General features: G+C 50.7%; 1 protein-coding gene across 1 annotated transcript; it reads left to right on the forward strand.

Annotated features, from left to right (window-relative positions):
- The first annotated feature begins 14,315 nt into the window (after window positions 1-14,315).
- On the forward strand, window positions 14,316-15,702 carry LOC146196525 (protein D3-like). Its single transcript, XM_084596370.1, has one exon. It carries the CDS (start codon window positions 14,691-14,693, stop codon window positions 15,300-15,302), a length of 612 nt encoding a protein of 203 aa, XP_084452496.1. The 5' UTR covers window positions 14,316-14,690; the 3' UTR covers window positions 15,303-15,702.
- The last annotated feature ends 797 nt before the right edge of the window (window positions 15,703-16,499 follow it).

Here is a 16,499-nt window from a genome sequence, read left to right on the forward strand (position 1 = left end):
ATCCCCCTTAAGGAAAAGGAAGGAAACATACCCTGTTTCACGGCCGGTCACGCTCTCCCTCGAGACCGGCCGTGCCTGTTTGCACACTTGATATTGGAGCATTTTAGCCGCATCCATTTCGCATCTCCGTATTTGAAGGTAGCGCGCGCGTAAGCGTTACCTTTTCCACTTCCATGTTGGTCAGTATACAGATTAAGAGGCGATCAGCAAGAAATCATGTCTTTAAACACTGGGAGGCGTTATCTGGAACTTGTAACAGCTGTACTGTGATAGTCAGCACTTCAGCCATCGACATGCATCAGTGCGTTGTGCGACGAAGACAAAGAACAAGTACGCTGGGCTCGCCGTTGCAAGGTCCTCTCCTCACAGCTCTCCATCTGAGCGTCAATAAACGCCCTATTACAATTGGCGGAGGTGCCGGAAACGATCCCATCCAAACTGGAACTGCGAAGCCGTACACTGCCCTCTACGACCGCCATGCAAGACGAGTCCACTTCGACGCTGCCGGCCGTTCCACCCACAATCATGTGTTCTGGCGTCGTGCGCCAGCGTGACCCTTGCCTCTTCAGTGGCACGGCCGATCAAGATGTCGACGACTGGCTGTCATCGTATGAAAGAGTAAGCAGCTACAACAAGTGGGATGACTCATACAAGCTCAGTAACGTCATATTCTATCTGACGGACGTGGCGAACCTCTGGTTTCGCAACCATGAGGCTGACCTGTCATCTTGGTCGGAATTTAAAAAGAATTTCGCGGAAGTGTTCGGCCGCCCGGCAGTGCGTAAGCTTCGTGCCGAACAACGTTTACACGATCGTGTTCAGCGCGCTGATGATACCTTTACCAGCTACATAGAAGACATCGTTGATCTCTGCAAACGAGTTGACCCGGCCATGCCGGAAGCGAACAAAATCCGCTACATCCTCGAGGGCATTACTGAGGACGCCTTCCAGATGCTGGTAGCGAAATATCCCACCAGCGTTAGTGAAATCGTGAAGCTTTGCCAGAGCTACGACGAGCTCCGCAAGCGGAGCGCTTCTAGGCAGGCGCCGCTCCAGTGTGTGCGACGAAAGCGTATCCGCATTAGCCCTGGGTGGTTCGCCAACTTCTGAAGGGAGCCCGCTGAATCAACAGATCAAAGATTTTATTCGTGAAGAGGTCGCACGTCAACTCTCACTCCTTCCCCATTTTCAAGACTCGGGCCGCCTCGTTCCTGAACTGGTCCCATCTTTGGCCCCTACTATACGCCGTGTCGTGCAAGAACACGTCGCTGATGTCTTGCCGACGAACCCCGTGCTGCCGCCTGTGACGGCACCTCACGTATGCCCAAGTAACGGCTAGGCCACCACCTTCGCCCACGTCTGGCTCCTATGTGCAGGTCCCTGCTGTTACGACCAAGCATCCGCAATTGCGCACTCTATTGTTCGCCTGTGGGCATGGATAAGTTTTGTGAATATGTGGTGATGGTCCAATGGCTCTAAGTGAGCCTGTTTCCAGGAATCCTGTTTTGTAAGCATGTTTTGCTTTGTGGACAACCTGCAAATGCCAAATTGACCCTGTCAAGAGAACGTCTGGAAAAACACAAAGAAACGTCCCCCTGAGGGAAATAGCAGGAAGTGCTTTCTTTCTTTTGTTCACCCTTCCAGTCGAGAAGTGCTATCCTCCAGTGATGAATGCCTCCTATCCAAAGGAGACGACAGAGTGACATGTCCGCTGACGTGCAGGACAAGAAAGGAGCATGACTCATACGGCCATTAAGTGATTTCCCGGGAATGCAGGAAAGATTTGCAATTGTCGAAAAGGGACCATGTTGGGAGCCCTATGCGGCGCCACGTGCACTCGGGTTTCTGAGAAGTAAAACCCCTTGTCAGAACCAGCCTGTGGTTTCTTTGCTGAAGAATAGAAATGTACCTCCTCTCCTCGCCGTTTCCAAGCTTTTCCCGCCAACAAGTGATCACGCCCAACGAATGAATGCCGGACCAGTCAGTGCTTCAGATCATCAGTGCAGTGATGTGTTCGATTGGATGCCGATACCTGAGGGGCGTACCCTGGATTTGGTTGGTCAGCATCTTCAGAGAGGGGCTGGACATAGGGGGTTTTTAAGGACGCTGCAGAGCACGAAATGTCGCTCTGGGCCCTGGGTAAACGGCTCATCCAGTCGCTTCTCGCTATGAACTCTTAACGCTTGTCATTTTGCTGATGTACCCTTCTTTTTCATGTAAATATTCTTGTAAATACGTTTTCTCAAAGTGCCAGTAAACCTGCTTGTACATATTTTACCAACTTCGAAGATTCAGTCCTTCTTCAACCCCGAGTCTCTGCACGCTACCAAGTGAAGGCCGGGTCGACATAGCCCCAGCGTCACGACAACTGGTGGCAGCGGTGGGATCTGAATCTACAAGCCCCAACATCTGATGACTGGAGGTGGGATCTGGATCTACAAGCTACAACATCTGGTGATTCGAGGTGGATCAGAATCTACAAGCCACATCTTGTGATCGGAGGTGGCATCTCAAGCAAAAAGCAGGCGCAACAATCGGCCAACAAGAGAGCAGCTCGGAACATCGATCGCATGTGTGGGTGAGTGCTTGGCTTTCTTCTGATGTGGACCAGGTTCTAGAACAGGGTTAGATTTTGGAACTGGTAAAAAGTGTTGAAACGCCTTTAGGTTTGGTAGTTTGCACTGTTGTTTTGGAAGTAGCCGACACTCGGAGCGATCATGGACCTACAAAAGCTGCAGAAACCGGAACTGTTGCAATTGTGTGAGGAATTGGGAATTGATACAAGTGGTTTGGCACGAAAACCTTTGATTATAAAGGCAATCACAGATTTGGGAACCGATGATGAGGAGCTCAGTGAAGCATGGAACCTCATCGGTCAAAAAAAGGAGCAGCTCAGACAGCAGAAAGAGCGGGAAAAAGAGGAAAAGGAGCGGGAAAAAGAGGAAAAGGAGCGCGAACGTGAGAGGGAAAGAGAGGAAAAGAAGCTAGACATTGAGCTCCGGAAATTAGAACTAGAGTTGAGCAAGAGGTCGGGCGATTGTCCCCAGCTAGCGGTACCTCGTCTCAACAAGGAGGCAGATTTCAAGATGTCAAAGTACATGCAGCCATATGTGATATCAGGGGATATCGGTCTGTATCTGGCTAACTTTGAGCGAACCTGCGAAAAGCTGTCCTTCCAGCGAGACACGTGGTCTCAGAGATTATTGACGGTTCTGCCCTGCGAGGCAGCGGAGGTTGTCGCGCGGCTAAGCAAGGAGGACGCGGACAACTACGAGAAGGTCAAAGCTTGCCTTCTGAGAAAGTATAGGCTTAGCGCCGAGGCGTTCAGACAACGTTTTCGGAACGCTACTAAGTCCAGGGACGAGAGTTACCCTGAATTCCTGTACAATTTAAGAGTTAATTTGGGCGAGTGGCTAAAGAGCACTGATTCCTACAGTGATAGGGACGCTGTAGTCGAGCGAATTCTTTTGGAGCAGTTTTATAACTGCCTCCCAGAAAAAGAAAGAAATTGGTTACAGGACCGAGGCGAAATTAAGTCGGCAACTGAAGCTGCCGAACTTATTGAGGAGTATGTTTCGCGCCGACAATTCAGCAACCCAGCAGTGGATAGGCCCCGCAATCCCAAGTTCAGTGTGAATAACCGTCAGGAAAAGCACTTTGCTAGAGTTGGAAACGAAGAAATGAAGGTTTCTTCAGGCAAACTCCCTAGAAAGGACGGCAGTGAGAAAAGGGGGGAAGTGACCAACGCGCAGAACACAAAGAATAAGCTTGAGGCTAGGAAGCCGCTCACATGCTTTAGGTGTAATGAGCAGGGTCACATTGCCGTCAACTGCCGGAAAGAAAAGATTGCTTTCTCGTATGTCAGTGACTGCGATGAAAATATGCAGCTTTTAGAACCCTACCTGCATGACCTAGTAGTCAACGGGAAGCCTTGCAAGGTACTGCGCGATTCGGCCGCAACGATGGATGTTGTCCATCCGGCGTATGTGTCGCCTTCCGACTATACAGGACAGTGTGCGTGGATCCGCCAGGTAGTGGAGGAACAGAGTGTGTGCTTGCCGATCGCGAACGTGGTCATCGAGGGCCCTTTCGGCGAATTAACAACCGAGGCTGCCGTTTCAGGAAAGCTTCCTAAGTGCTATCCGTATTTGTTCTCCAACAAATCGGACATGCTGCTGCGAAAGAGGGGCATCCTTTTCGGAGACAGAGTTGTGCAAGCCTTAACACGTTCAAAGGCGCGAGAACTAGCTACACTGCTCATTCCAGAAAAATCCACAGCGGAGGAAACGGCAGTTAAAACAGTGGTAAATGCGGAAGATAGCAGGTCAGAAAACTTTGAGAGCGAGGCATCTCAGATATGTCAACTTGAAAGTGAGCTTGATGAGACGCGGAATGAGGACGTTCTTGAGAGTAACCTCTTGCCGCCAGTGTCTAGTAATCTCACGAGACTTTTAAGTGGAACCCGAGAGGACTTAGCTATAGAACAAGCCAATGATCCCAAGATACAGGAGATAAGGGAGCGCCACCGCGCCACTAAGACAGCAAACAATATTTCTTTCGAGATGAGAAAGGGAGTGCTGTATCGCTTATTCAAGGATAAGCGCGGAGTAGAGCGGGACCAATTAGTCATTCCCCAAAAGTACCGCGGAGACTTACTGCGACTTTCCCATGGCAGCTCGTGGTCATGTCACCTTGGAATAAAGAAAACAAAGCAGAGGCTGTTGCAAGAATACTATTGGCCTGGATGTTTTAAGGACACGGAAAATTTTGTACGGTCATGCGACACGTGCCAGCGGGTTGGAAAGGCGCAAGATAAGTGGAAAGCTCCGATGGTGTTAGTACCAATCATTACCGAGCCGTTTCACCGGTTAGTAATAGATGTAGTTGGGCCACTTCCTGTGACAGAGTCAGGGTACCGTTATATCCTCACTATGTTATGCCCAGCCACAAAGTTTCCAGAGGCTGTTCCGCTGCGCGAGGTGACGTCCGAGAGTGTAGTGGATTCGCTGCTGTCAGTGTTTGCACGAGTTGGATTCCCTTCCGAGGTCCAAAGTGATCAGGGTAGCGTTTTCACGAGTGTCCTCACCACCTCATTTCTCGAGCGATGCGGCATTAAGGTAGTGCATAGCTCGATCCATCATCCGCAGAGCAACAGCGTAGAAAGATGGCACTCTGTTCTCAAACGAGTCCTGAGGGGACTGTGCTATGAAAACAAGCGCGAATGGGATACCTGCCTGCCTGCAGCGCTTTTCGCTTTGCGGTCAGTGCCGCACGAATCCACTGGATTTAGCCCAGCCGAGTTGGTGTACGGAAGGTCACTGCGCTCACCTTTGCGAATGGTGCGCGAAGCCTGGGAGGGGCGCGGAGAAGACCCAACAGTAGTAGAATTCATTCTGAACCTCTTGAATCGCTTACATAACACTAAGGAACTCGTTGAGGCCAGCATGAAGTCAGCCCAGGCTCGTTCCAAGGTGTACTATGATAAGACAGCCCGTCAAAGGACGTTTTGTATCGGGGACCAGGTGATGTTGCTGAGAAGTTCAAGGCAGAATAAGCTCGAAGTACAGTGGGAAGGACCGGCTGAAGTCGTTGCAAAGCTTTCTAACACTAACTACGCAGTGAAAATTCCCGGTAGGCGTAAAGAAGTGCGCATTTATCATTGCAATCTTATGAAGCCTTATGTGCAGAGGGAAGCCGTGGTAAATCTAACGTTAAACCTTCCCGAGGAGATGGGGGACAACTTGATTTGCCTCAGCGGAAAAGGAAGCAACGCTCAGGAGCTTCTCAAAAAGACGGAGCAGAGAGGAGAACTAAAGAAATCCCAGCTGTCCGATCTGGGCGAGATAATAACAGAGTTTGAGGCCTGCTTCGTGGACAGGCCAGGCAGAACTGATTTGACTGAGCACGATATTGAGCTGACTTCAGACGTGCCAGTGCGATCAAGGTGCTACCGATTTTCTCCAAGGCAAAGAGAAATTCTGGATATGGAAGTAACTCGCATGCTGGAATTGGGAGTAATAAAACCCTCGGAAAGCGATTATGCTTCGCCTATGATCTTAGTAGAAGCTCCAGGTAAAGACCCTAGGCCTGTGGTAGACTACCGAAAGCTAAATTCTCTCACCAGGGATCAAGTGTATCCTATTCCGAATATTGAGGAGAGAGTAGAACAGGTCAGTAGAGCGGCATATGTGACTACGCTGGACCTTACTCGAGGATACTGGCAAGTACCGCTCACTGAACGCGCCAGCAGATACGCGGCTTTCGTCACTCCGACGGGCAGCTACCAGCCAACAATGATGAGTTTCGGGCTCAAAAATGCTCCATTTTGTTTTTCCCGACTCATGGATAGGGTTTTAAATGGGTGTGAAACATTCGCGGTGCCTTATTTAGATGACATTGCGGTTTTTTCCGACTCATGGGCGGACCATATGGTACATCTAAGAGCTGTACTGAGCCTTTTGCGTCAAGCTGGACTAACCGTAAAGGCCGAGAAATGTTGCCTGGCAAGGGCGACCGTGGACTACTTGGGTCACAATGTAGGTCAAGGTTTCAGGAAACCCAGCGAGATTAAGATTTCTGCGGTAGCAGACTATCCGCGGCCGAGCACGAAGACGGAAATTCGAGCATTCCTAGGTCTGACTGGGTACTACAATCACTACATCCCTAACTATTCAGCTTTGGCTAGCCCTCTGACCGACGCTCTCCGCAAGACAGAACCGACAAATGTAGTCTGGGACGAACAAAAGGAAGCCTCCTTCGTAAACCTGAAGGCTGTGCTGATTAGCCGTCCGGTATTGCGAGCTCCAGACTATGGCCGAGAATTCACGGTCCAGTGTGATGCCAGTGATCGAGGGTTAGGTGCTGTTCTCTGCCAGAGAGATGACGACGGTAATGAGCACCCCGTGCTCTACTTGAGCAGAAAACTGAGTTCTAGAGAGAGGGCTTATTGCGCGTCAGAGAAAGAATGCGCTTGCATTGTATGGGCCATTCAAAAATTGCAGTGCTATCTTGGAGGGGCCAAATTCACCGTAGAGACGGACCATTGTCCCCTGGCTTGGCTGCAAACTGCGACATCGAAGAACAGTCGCCTTCTTAGGTGGAGCTTGATTTTACAGCAGTACAATTTTGAAATAAGATACAAAAAGGGGAAGTTAAATGGGAATGCGGACGCGCTTAGCCGCTCTTTCTAAGCGGTCCGAGATGTTCCTCACCATGTATCCAAATTGATAATCAGGTTTTTTTTTTTTCGTGCGCTTGTATATGTGTGACTATGTAAAGCAGCACTTTTGGTTTTCTAGGAATACGTGGGTCCTGAACGTCTTGAGAGTGGGCTTTTCTCGAACAACAATGGCAGTTTTCTTTTGACCTGGTCTCTTCAGACGGGAGCCGAGTGCTTGCTTCGACATGTGGTTGAGTTTCAGACAGCTCGAGCAATTTGGCCTACAACAATCAAGACAACGCGACAAGCAACAGCAAGCTTCAAGCGTTCACGTGCAGGCCATTAAGTCGTCTCTTCATGCAGCAGCTGGGACTGCTGCCCTCCGAGACTCTTCTGGCGGGGGAGGAGGCTGTTACGACCAAGCATCCGCAATTGCGCACTCTATTGTTCGCCTGTGGGCATGGATAAGTTTTGTGAATATGTGGTGATGGTCCAATGGCTCTAAGTGAGCCTGTTTCCAGGAATCCTGTTTTGTAAGCATGTTTTGCTTTGTGGACAACCTGCAAATGCCAAATTGACCCTGTCAAGAGAACGTCTGGAAAAACACAAAGAAACGTCCCCCTGAGGGAAATAGCAGGAAGTGCTTTCTTTCTTTTGTTCACCCTTCCAGTCGAGAAGTGCTATCCTCCAGTGATGAATGCCTCCTATCCAAAGGAGACGACAGAGTGACATGTCCGCTGACGTGCAGGACAAGAAAGGAGCATGACTCATACGGCCATTAAGTGATTTCCCGGGAATGCAGGAAAGATTTGCAATTGTCGAAAAGGGACCATGTTGGGAGCCCTATGCGGCGCCACGTGCACTCGGGTTTCTGAGAAGTAAAACCCCTTGTCAGAACCAGCCTGTGGTTTCTTTGCTGAAGAATAGAAATGTACCTCCTCTCCTCGCCGTTTCCAAGCTTTTCCCGCCAACAAGTGATCACGCCCAACGAATGAATGCCGGACCAGTCAGTGCTTCAGATCATCAGTGCAGTGATGTGTTCGATTGGATGCCGATACCTGAGGGGCGTACCCTGGATTTGGTTGGTCAGCATCTTCAGAGAGGGGCTGGACATAGGGGGTTTTTAAGGACGCTGCAGAGCACGAAATGTCGCTCTGGGCCCTGGGTAAACGGCTCATCCAGTCGCTTCTCGCTATGAACTCTTAACGCTTGTCATTTTGCTGATGTACCCTTCTTTTTCATGTAAATATTCTTGTAAATACGTTTTCTCAAAGTGCCAGTAAACCTGCTTGTACATATTTTACCAACTTCGAAGATTCAGTCCTTCTTCAACCCCGAGTCTCTGCACGCTACCAAGTGAAGGCCGGGTCGACATAGCCCCAGCGTCACGACACTGCCTACCGTTCACCGCCGCATGCTGAGCCTTCGTTCCAAGCCCCACCCTCAAGGTTCCGCCCACATCCTATGAAACCTTGGCGTACTACGGACGACCTTCCAATTTGCTATGCCTGCGGTCGGCCGGGCCATGTTGCACGCCTTTGTCGCCAGCGCCTCCAACCTTCACAGCCTGACATTCGACTTTACCCGTACGATACCGACTCACGCTCGCAAATAATTCCGCCCGGTTCTCAATTTGTCTCACAAGATCGCCAAACCTATGCCACTCGTCGATCACATTCTCCTCGGCGCCGATCGCTTTCTCCAGTCCTGCGACGTCCTACCAGCACCGTTGAGGGAAACTAACAGTCGCAGTTCCGAGGGCAAGAACTGCGCTTGATTCGAATTCCTCAAGTCCTCCGTGTCGTCCCGCTAATGTTATCAAAGTTTCTGTAGAAGGCGCCACAGTTCTCGCTCTCGTCGATACCGGTGCAGCCGTCTCCGTCATCAGTGAAGCGCTCTGCCGTCGAATTCGCAAAGTGACCACTCCGATTTCCGACTTTTCGCTCCGCACCGCCTCATCACAGCACATTCACCCCTCCGCATCTTGCACAGCCCGTGTGCTCATTCAAGACGTCTTGTACCCCATCGAGTTTATTGTTCTGCCGAACTGCTCGCATGATATCATCCTCGGATACGATTTTCTATCGACTCATCAGGCCGTTATTGACTGTGCTCGCGCGCAAATTGCCTTCGCCCCCCTCTGTGATGCCCCCTTCAGTGATACCCCTCTGCGCACTGCAAAACTTCTCGTCGCCCATGACACCGACATTCCTCCGTTTTCTGCTGCCCTCGTACCACTGTCTTGTGAGTGTGTAACTCCTTTGACTGCGACTTTTACACCTTCCGAAGCCGCCTCTCGTCATCCCTGCCTCCTTTTTCCGTTCGCAGTTCTCGAAATCCAAGACGGCAAGAGTGCACTTTACGCCTCGAACCCATTTTCGTGCCCAGCAGTCCTGCTCCGTGGCGAATGCATTGGACGTCTTGAAGAGCTTGATCCCGGTCATATCACCACTCTTGCTGACTCAACCCCCTCCTTCGACGTTAGTCTGTGCTCTTGCGATGTTACGACCGCTTCGACACCCTCCGACGTTTTCCAACATGCTATTGATGCTGATCTTCCACTTGCGCAACGTGATCAACTTGTCGCCCTCTTGCAGAACTTCGCTTCTTCATTCGACCTTCCTCAAACTGACTTGGGCCGCACGTCTGTCGTAGAGCACACCATCGACACCGGTAAAACCGCACCTTTGCGCCAGCACCCCTATCGCGTGTCGGCTGCCAAGTAATTGCTGATCATGTGGAGGACATGCTCCGTCGTGGTGTCATTCGGCCATCCCACAGTCCCTGGTCGTCTCAAGTTGTGTTGGTACCTAAGAAAGATGGCTCCTTCCCGTTTTTATGTCGACTACCGCCGGCTCAACAAGATCACGCGCAAGGACGTCTATCCTCTGCCACGCATCGATGACGCACTGGACTGCTTGCAGGGCGCCGAGTTTTTCTCCTCGTTGGATTTACGATCTGGCTACTGGCAGGTGCCAATGGATGACGCTGACCGCTCTAAAACTGCCTTCATCACACCAGATGGATTATATGAATTCAACGTCATGCCCTTTGGGCTTTGCAACGCCCCGGCCACATTTGAACGCCTCATGGACACTGTGCTTCGTGGATTCAAGTGGCGAACCTGTCTTTGCTATCTCGATGATATCGTAGTCTTTTCTACCGATTTTCAATCCCACCTGCTCCGACTGAAGGACGTTCTCACTTGTCTCGCTACCGCCGGCCTCCAACTGAATCTGAAGAAGTGCCGCTTTGCTGCTCGCCGACTAACTATTCTAGGTCATGTCGTTTCTAAGGATGGCATTCTTCCCGATCCCACCAAACTTCGTGCAGTTGCCGAATTCCCACGCCCAGAATCACTGAAGCAGCTACGAAGTTTCATCGGCCTGTTCTCCTACTTTCACCGCTTCATCTTAAATTTCGCCTCTATTATTGCTTCTCTCATCCAGCTCCTCTCCGGCAGCTCCGACCTCTCTGCATGGACACCTGCTTGTGATGACGCCTTCAACACTTTACGCCGTCTTTTGGTTTCGCCTCCCATCCTCCGCCACTTCGACCCGAATGCGCTGAGATTCACACTGACGCTAGCGGTGTTAGGATAGGCGCCGTTCTCACCCAACGCAAACCTGGTATCCGAGACTATGTGGTGGCGTACGCAAGCCGCACCTTGACCAAGGCAGAGTCCAAATATTCTGTTACGGAAAGAGAATGCTTGGCCATTATTTGGGCCATCGACAAATTCCGTCCGTATGTCTATGGCCGACCATTTTATGTGGTCACTGATCATCACGCTCTGTGCTGGCTGGCGTCCCTCAAGGACCCGTCCGGCCGCCTTGCTCGCTGGGCTCTTCGCCTCCAAGAGTATGACATTCGTGTCATATATCGCTCAGGCCTCAAGCATACTGACGCGGACGCTCTTTCGCGCTCACCGCTGCCTCCCTCTTCGTTGTCTGATGAGATCTGCGCCTACGATTTGTCTTCGCTTGCCACTATCGACATGGCCACGGAACAGCGGCGCGACCCGTGTTCTGGACTTTCTTTCAAGTCACTCTCCAGGTCGTTTGTCTAGGGCGCTTGCCCGCCAAGCTCACCATTTTTCAATTCGTGACGGGCTGCTCTATCGCCGCAATTATCTTCACGACGGAAGGAAGTGGCTTTTAGTCATCCCCCGTCATCTCCGCGCCGAAATTTGTGCTGCTTTCCATACTGATCCCCAGTGCGCCCACGGCGGAGTGTTGAAAACCTACACGCGCTTGCTTCTACGCTTCTTCTGGCGTGGAATGTACCGCTTTGTCCGCCATTTTGTCCGCTCTTGCCGGTCTTGCCAACGCCGAAAAACTCCTCTCAAGTCTCCTTCTTCGTTGCAGCCGTTGCCCTGCCCTGCCCATCCGTTTGATCGTGTCGGCATAGATCTATACGGTCCCCTTCCTACAACTTCAGCTGGCAACCGCTGGATTATCGTGGCAGTGGACCATCTGACCCGCTACACTGAGACATCAGCATTGCCCTCTGCTTCCGCACGCGACGTGGCTGCCTTTATTCTGAAAAACCTGGTGCCCCTCGCGAACTGCTCAGTAACCGCGGGCGCGTTTTCTTATCAGACGCTCTTGAGGCTCTCCTGAAAGAATGCCGCATCATACACCGCACCGCTACCTCGTACCACCCTCAGACGAATGGACTGACAGAACGTTTCAACCGCACTCTCGGTGACATGCTGGCTATGTACGTGAACACCAACCATTCCAATTGGGACCAAGTTCTACCGTTTGTAACTTACGCATATAACACCGCGACACAGACCACTACTGGATTCTCTCCATTCTTTCTCCTTTACGGGCGCGAGCCACCCTGTACTATGGACACACTTTTTCCCTACCGCCCTGACGTTTCCGAATCTTCCCCGCTATCCGATGCCGTCACGTACGCAGAAGAATGCCGTCAGCTCGCCCGCTCTCTCACAACAGAAAATCAGTGGCAACAAAAATACCTCCGTGATACCGGCGAAGCTTCGTCATATCTCCTGAACTCTCTGGTGTGGCTCTGGGTGCCCTCCACAACCCCTGGCCTTTCAAAGAAGTTTCCGCTACCACGGGCCATATAGGGTCCTCCAGCAAACATCTGCAGTCAACTACGTAGTTGAGCCCGTCACGCCCTCTGCGGACTTGCGTCGCCGTGGTCGTGAAACAGTTCACGTGAACCGATTGAAGCCATTCTATGACCCCGCTGTGCTTTCCGCGCCATAATTCGCCAGGATGGCTCCTTTTTTTTTTACCCGAGAGGAAAATGTACTGTGATAGTCAGCACTCCAGCCATCGACATGCACCAATGCGTTGTGCGACGAAGACAAAGAAGAAGTACGCTGGGCTCGCCGTTGCAAGGTCCTCTCCTCACAGCTCTCCATCTGAGCGTCAATAAACGCCCTATTACACAGCATATAAAAAAATTCTAAAGGGCTCTTCAGACCTCTTAAGAGCGTTAAGGCGAAAGCTAGTGCCACTGTAGTGTTTTGTGACACACTTTGAGACAATTTTTTAGATAATCAGGAGTCCGCTAAGCAGCACTCACTTCCCATTATTGTTGACCTTTCAGACGCTTGCTCTCTGCAGCACGAGTCTGTTTAGTGTTAGGAAACATGACAGTTTGCTTAGCACACATCGCACGCCCGCTAGCGACTGCATTCAAGGAGAAGCTGACTGAAAAGCCGCCAGCAAATCCCTCTCATATCCCTCTCAATTCTTCCCTCTTGTCCATCACGTGACTAGAGGATTGAATTGCTCAGGGCCGCAGCATACCTGTGACTTTTGACCTTGATCTTTGACCTCCACTGCGATGGACACTTTCTGCGCACAGAATCTGATGACGCGCTCCTCATGCTGCAGGTGCAACTGCAGTGCAGATCTGGGCCACCTGTTGTAGGAGTGCCCTCTTACACCCCACCGCGTCTTCGAGCCCTGGACACTATAAAGCAGGCACCATTGCCCCTTTCTCTCTGGACTTGGGTCTCCCCGATAACTCGTCACCAGATTGTGTCATCAAGCTCTGGCGGGCACGCCTCGTGTTCCTGCGGGGCTCAAGGCGCCGCTTATCGGCGATCGACGCCGCAGCGCTATAGCGAGAGGCACACAGCCTCCGCTTAGCCGCTTCTTGGAAGTACCTTAATAAAACAGAGGCAGCCTTACCCCTCCTCCTTCCCAACACCCCCTCCTCTTCTGCCATAGCACCTTAGGTGTATTATAATGTGGAACAAACATGATTTCAATTAATCAAACGCCCTTCATGAGCCAAAAAAGCTTTTCGCCTAAAAATGCTGATTAGATCAAGGCAAGGCGAACTAAGAGATCCACGCAAAACGTATTCTGCCGTGGTAACGTGTACGCAATTCTGGGACATTCATACTACCCTCCTGACAAACTTATAAGGTAGCTTTACCCAGAGACAGTGACACAATGGTGTTCGAGACCACTATAAGGCTAACCTCGCCTATATCTAATCCGAACCCCCATCGTCCAATCGAATGCCTGCAGCCGGAGATCACGTTGCAAGATGGATATAGCAATGTCTGCTTCTTTGGAACCACGGGGAGCCTCATAGAGAAGCATACTTATGTTTCTCTATGGGAAGCCGAGACGTACAACTGCAATGGAAAAAATAATAGCACAGGTTATTTGTGAACGCAGCAGAAAAATAGCGATACTTGGCGCTACTATTCCAGTGCTCGTTGATAGCGTGAGTTCCAGGCACATTCAATTACCCAAAGTGGGAATGGCCGGTAGAAAGCAGCATGACCGAAAGCTTGCATCTTAGATGATAGCTTGTGTTTTCCTTATTGCTAGAATAATGCACTAACGTTGCTAAGCGCGTCAATCATATTTTTTTTTTTAGCTGACGTTGCGAACAGAGGTATTTGCTGCTGGACTTAAGCTTTTGCTGTGCTGTGACATAGGCACTGCTGCAGGTTGCTTTTGCCTAGCAATGGTTTTAAAGGAACACTGTGATGAAGATACGACTGCTCTCAAAGCAAGCGCAAAAAAAAAAGCACACTTAAGCATACACGTTGCCACGTCGGCGCATGATTGTGCCGATAAGGAATGCGCGAGCTGTAATTTAACACGCAACCTTTCGAATGGGCCATCGTCGGAATGGGCTGCATCCTGCCGGCCAGCCCTGCTTTAGAAAATGGAACGCGCCTGAGCCTCTCGCTATGTGTGCGCACGGCAACAATGGCGCCACGTATTGCAATTTTTCTGCGTCGGTCACACGTCACTTTTGCTACTCTCCTTCCGCTGCAGCTGTACCTCTACACAAAAGAAGCAGAAACTGCATACCGACGGATACAGACACTCTATAGAAAACCGCCTTTTCTGCGCCGATAGTACCTGGAAACTGAACGCCGCAAAGGACAGTACAGGCAGAGGAAATCAGAGACTTCGCCATTGTCTCGCCCGAGCTATCACGTGCGCCGCAGGCAGTAGTTCTCAGGCAGCGGAGCAAATCAGACCCAACTCTCCGTCTTCACCGCCAGAAAGTCACGATGATGCTCGTCGTGTTTGTTTCCGTAGTCCTGATGACTGTGCTTCGCTATGACCTCACAGAGGTGGCCTCCAAACCTGTGGGCCTGTCAGAAACTTATCTCAACATATGGAGAACTTCCGGCCTGGTGGACGACCTTGCGCTGGACGGGGCGCCACCCATACATCTCGAGGCGGTATATGGCGCGAAGAGTCTAAAAAGTCCGGGAGAAAAGATGACACCTAAGGAGGCCAAGGATGCCCCGACGATGAAGACGCAAGGAAACCTCAAGTGCAAGGCGCCATACACGCTGGTCATGGTGGACCCAGATGCGCGCAGCAGATCATGCCCTATGTATCGCAGCTGGCTTCACTGGTTGGTGGTCAACGTCGAGGATCACGTTAGCTTCCGAGACGGTGATACGGTATGGCCGTACCTGCCACCTGGACCGCCCAACGGAACAGGACCCCACCGCTACGCGATCCTCATCTACTGTCAGAGCAAGAAGCTCAACCCGACAGAAGTGAAGCCCAAAGATAGGCCGCGCTTCGATCTTGACAAGTTTGGTCAACAAAACTTTGAAATAACGCCTCCTGCCGCAGGCAACTTCTTTTACAGCGAATTTACCCCATGACGCGCCTAGCCTGTTGTCTTCGAGCCTCTACAGCTGCAAAAGTCTGCACGTCCACTATGAACAGACAAGGCGACATCTAAACAACAACAGATCCACAGCTGACAGGCAACAGAGTGAGGCGTGAGAACCACGATCTATTATTGTATGCGGCCGGTCCCAGCAGCATTCGTGTCAGTGTCATAGTACGGGCATGTCATGCCCAAAGCACTTGTCGGAAGGTGTAGGCGTGCGCACTTCATTGCATACGGTTTGATGTATGCATCGAACGAATACTAGCCCTTACCGCAGGTTTATTGGATGCTTCTCTTAAATGGTTTAAACGGTAAATTGTTGAGACCCATACAGAAAGTTATTGAGCTTTGAGTACAGCTGCAAAAAGGGCGGCCTATCATTGCCAGTAAAGTACGAAATAATTCATTTACTTGTTTTATTGTTTGCTTCATTGTTGCGCATAAAAAAGGCGCGCACATTTTTTTTATTCACGCTCCTCCTTATACATTCGCGCGGCTCGCATCCGTCTTCTCCCCAAGGTGAATGCAGGCATACAAGGGAAGAATTTGCATACACAGCACACGTACATACACGACGGTAGTAACCCACTTAGCGTACGCGCGCAAAGGGCATCGGAGCAGGTGCGAGCAGGAGGTATCGAAATATATATTGTTTATAGTTTATCGAGTTAAGCCTCCTAAAGCAATTAAGGTTGTGAGTGGTTCCGCAATTTCGACCACCTGGGGTTCTTGATTGTGCATTGACATTGCATAATACACAAGCGCCGCGCGTTTCCTCTCCATGGAGACACGGCCACCAAGGCCGGGTTTGACCCCAAGTCTCTCGACTCAACATAGGAGTGCCCTCAATTCTGATCCACTAAGGCGTTGCACCGAGGCATGTGAGATATGCCACTCCGCATTGCGCAGACCAAAACCGTTAGGGAAGGTTAACACGAGGCTAGGAAAGGCGAGCTTGGAATTAATATCTTGGAGGTAAAATAAAAACTAGGGTAACAAAAGAATTAAACGACGCATTTATACAAGTCCACTCACAAAGAGTTGAGTGAATAATGACGTATTAAGGTACGATGCACCGGTGCATCTTACGTAGAACGTCGATGCTCGGTGTAGACATATTTTAAAGGTCAATACAGAAGCAAAGCTTGCATCTCGAAACCTCTCTATATCCTTTCTTGTAAAATGC

Source organism: Amblyomma maculatum, chromosome 3 (genome assembly GCF_055883805.1).
Source record: "Amblyomma maculatum isolate TAMU_Amacu chromosome 3, ASM5588380v1, whole genome shotgun sequence".
Taxonomy (NCBI): domain Eukaryota; kingdom Metazoa; phylum Arthropoda; class Arachnida; order Ixodida; family Ixodidae; genus Amblyomma; species Amblyomma maculatum.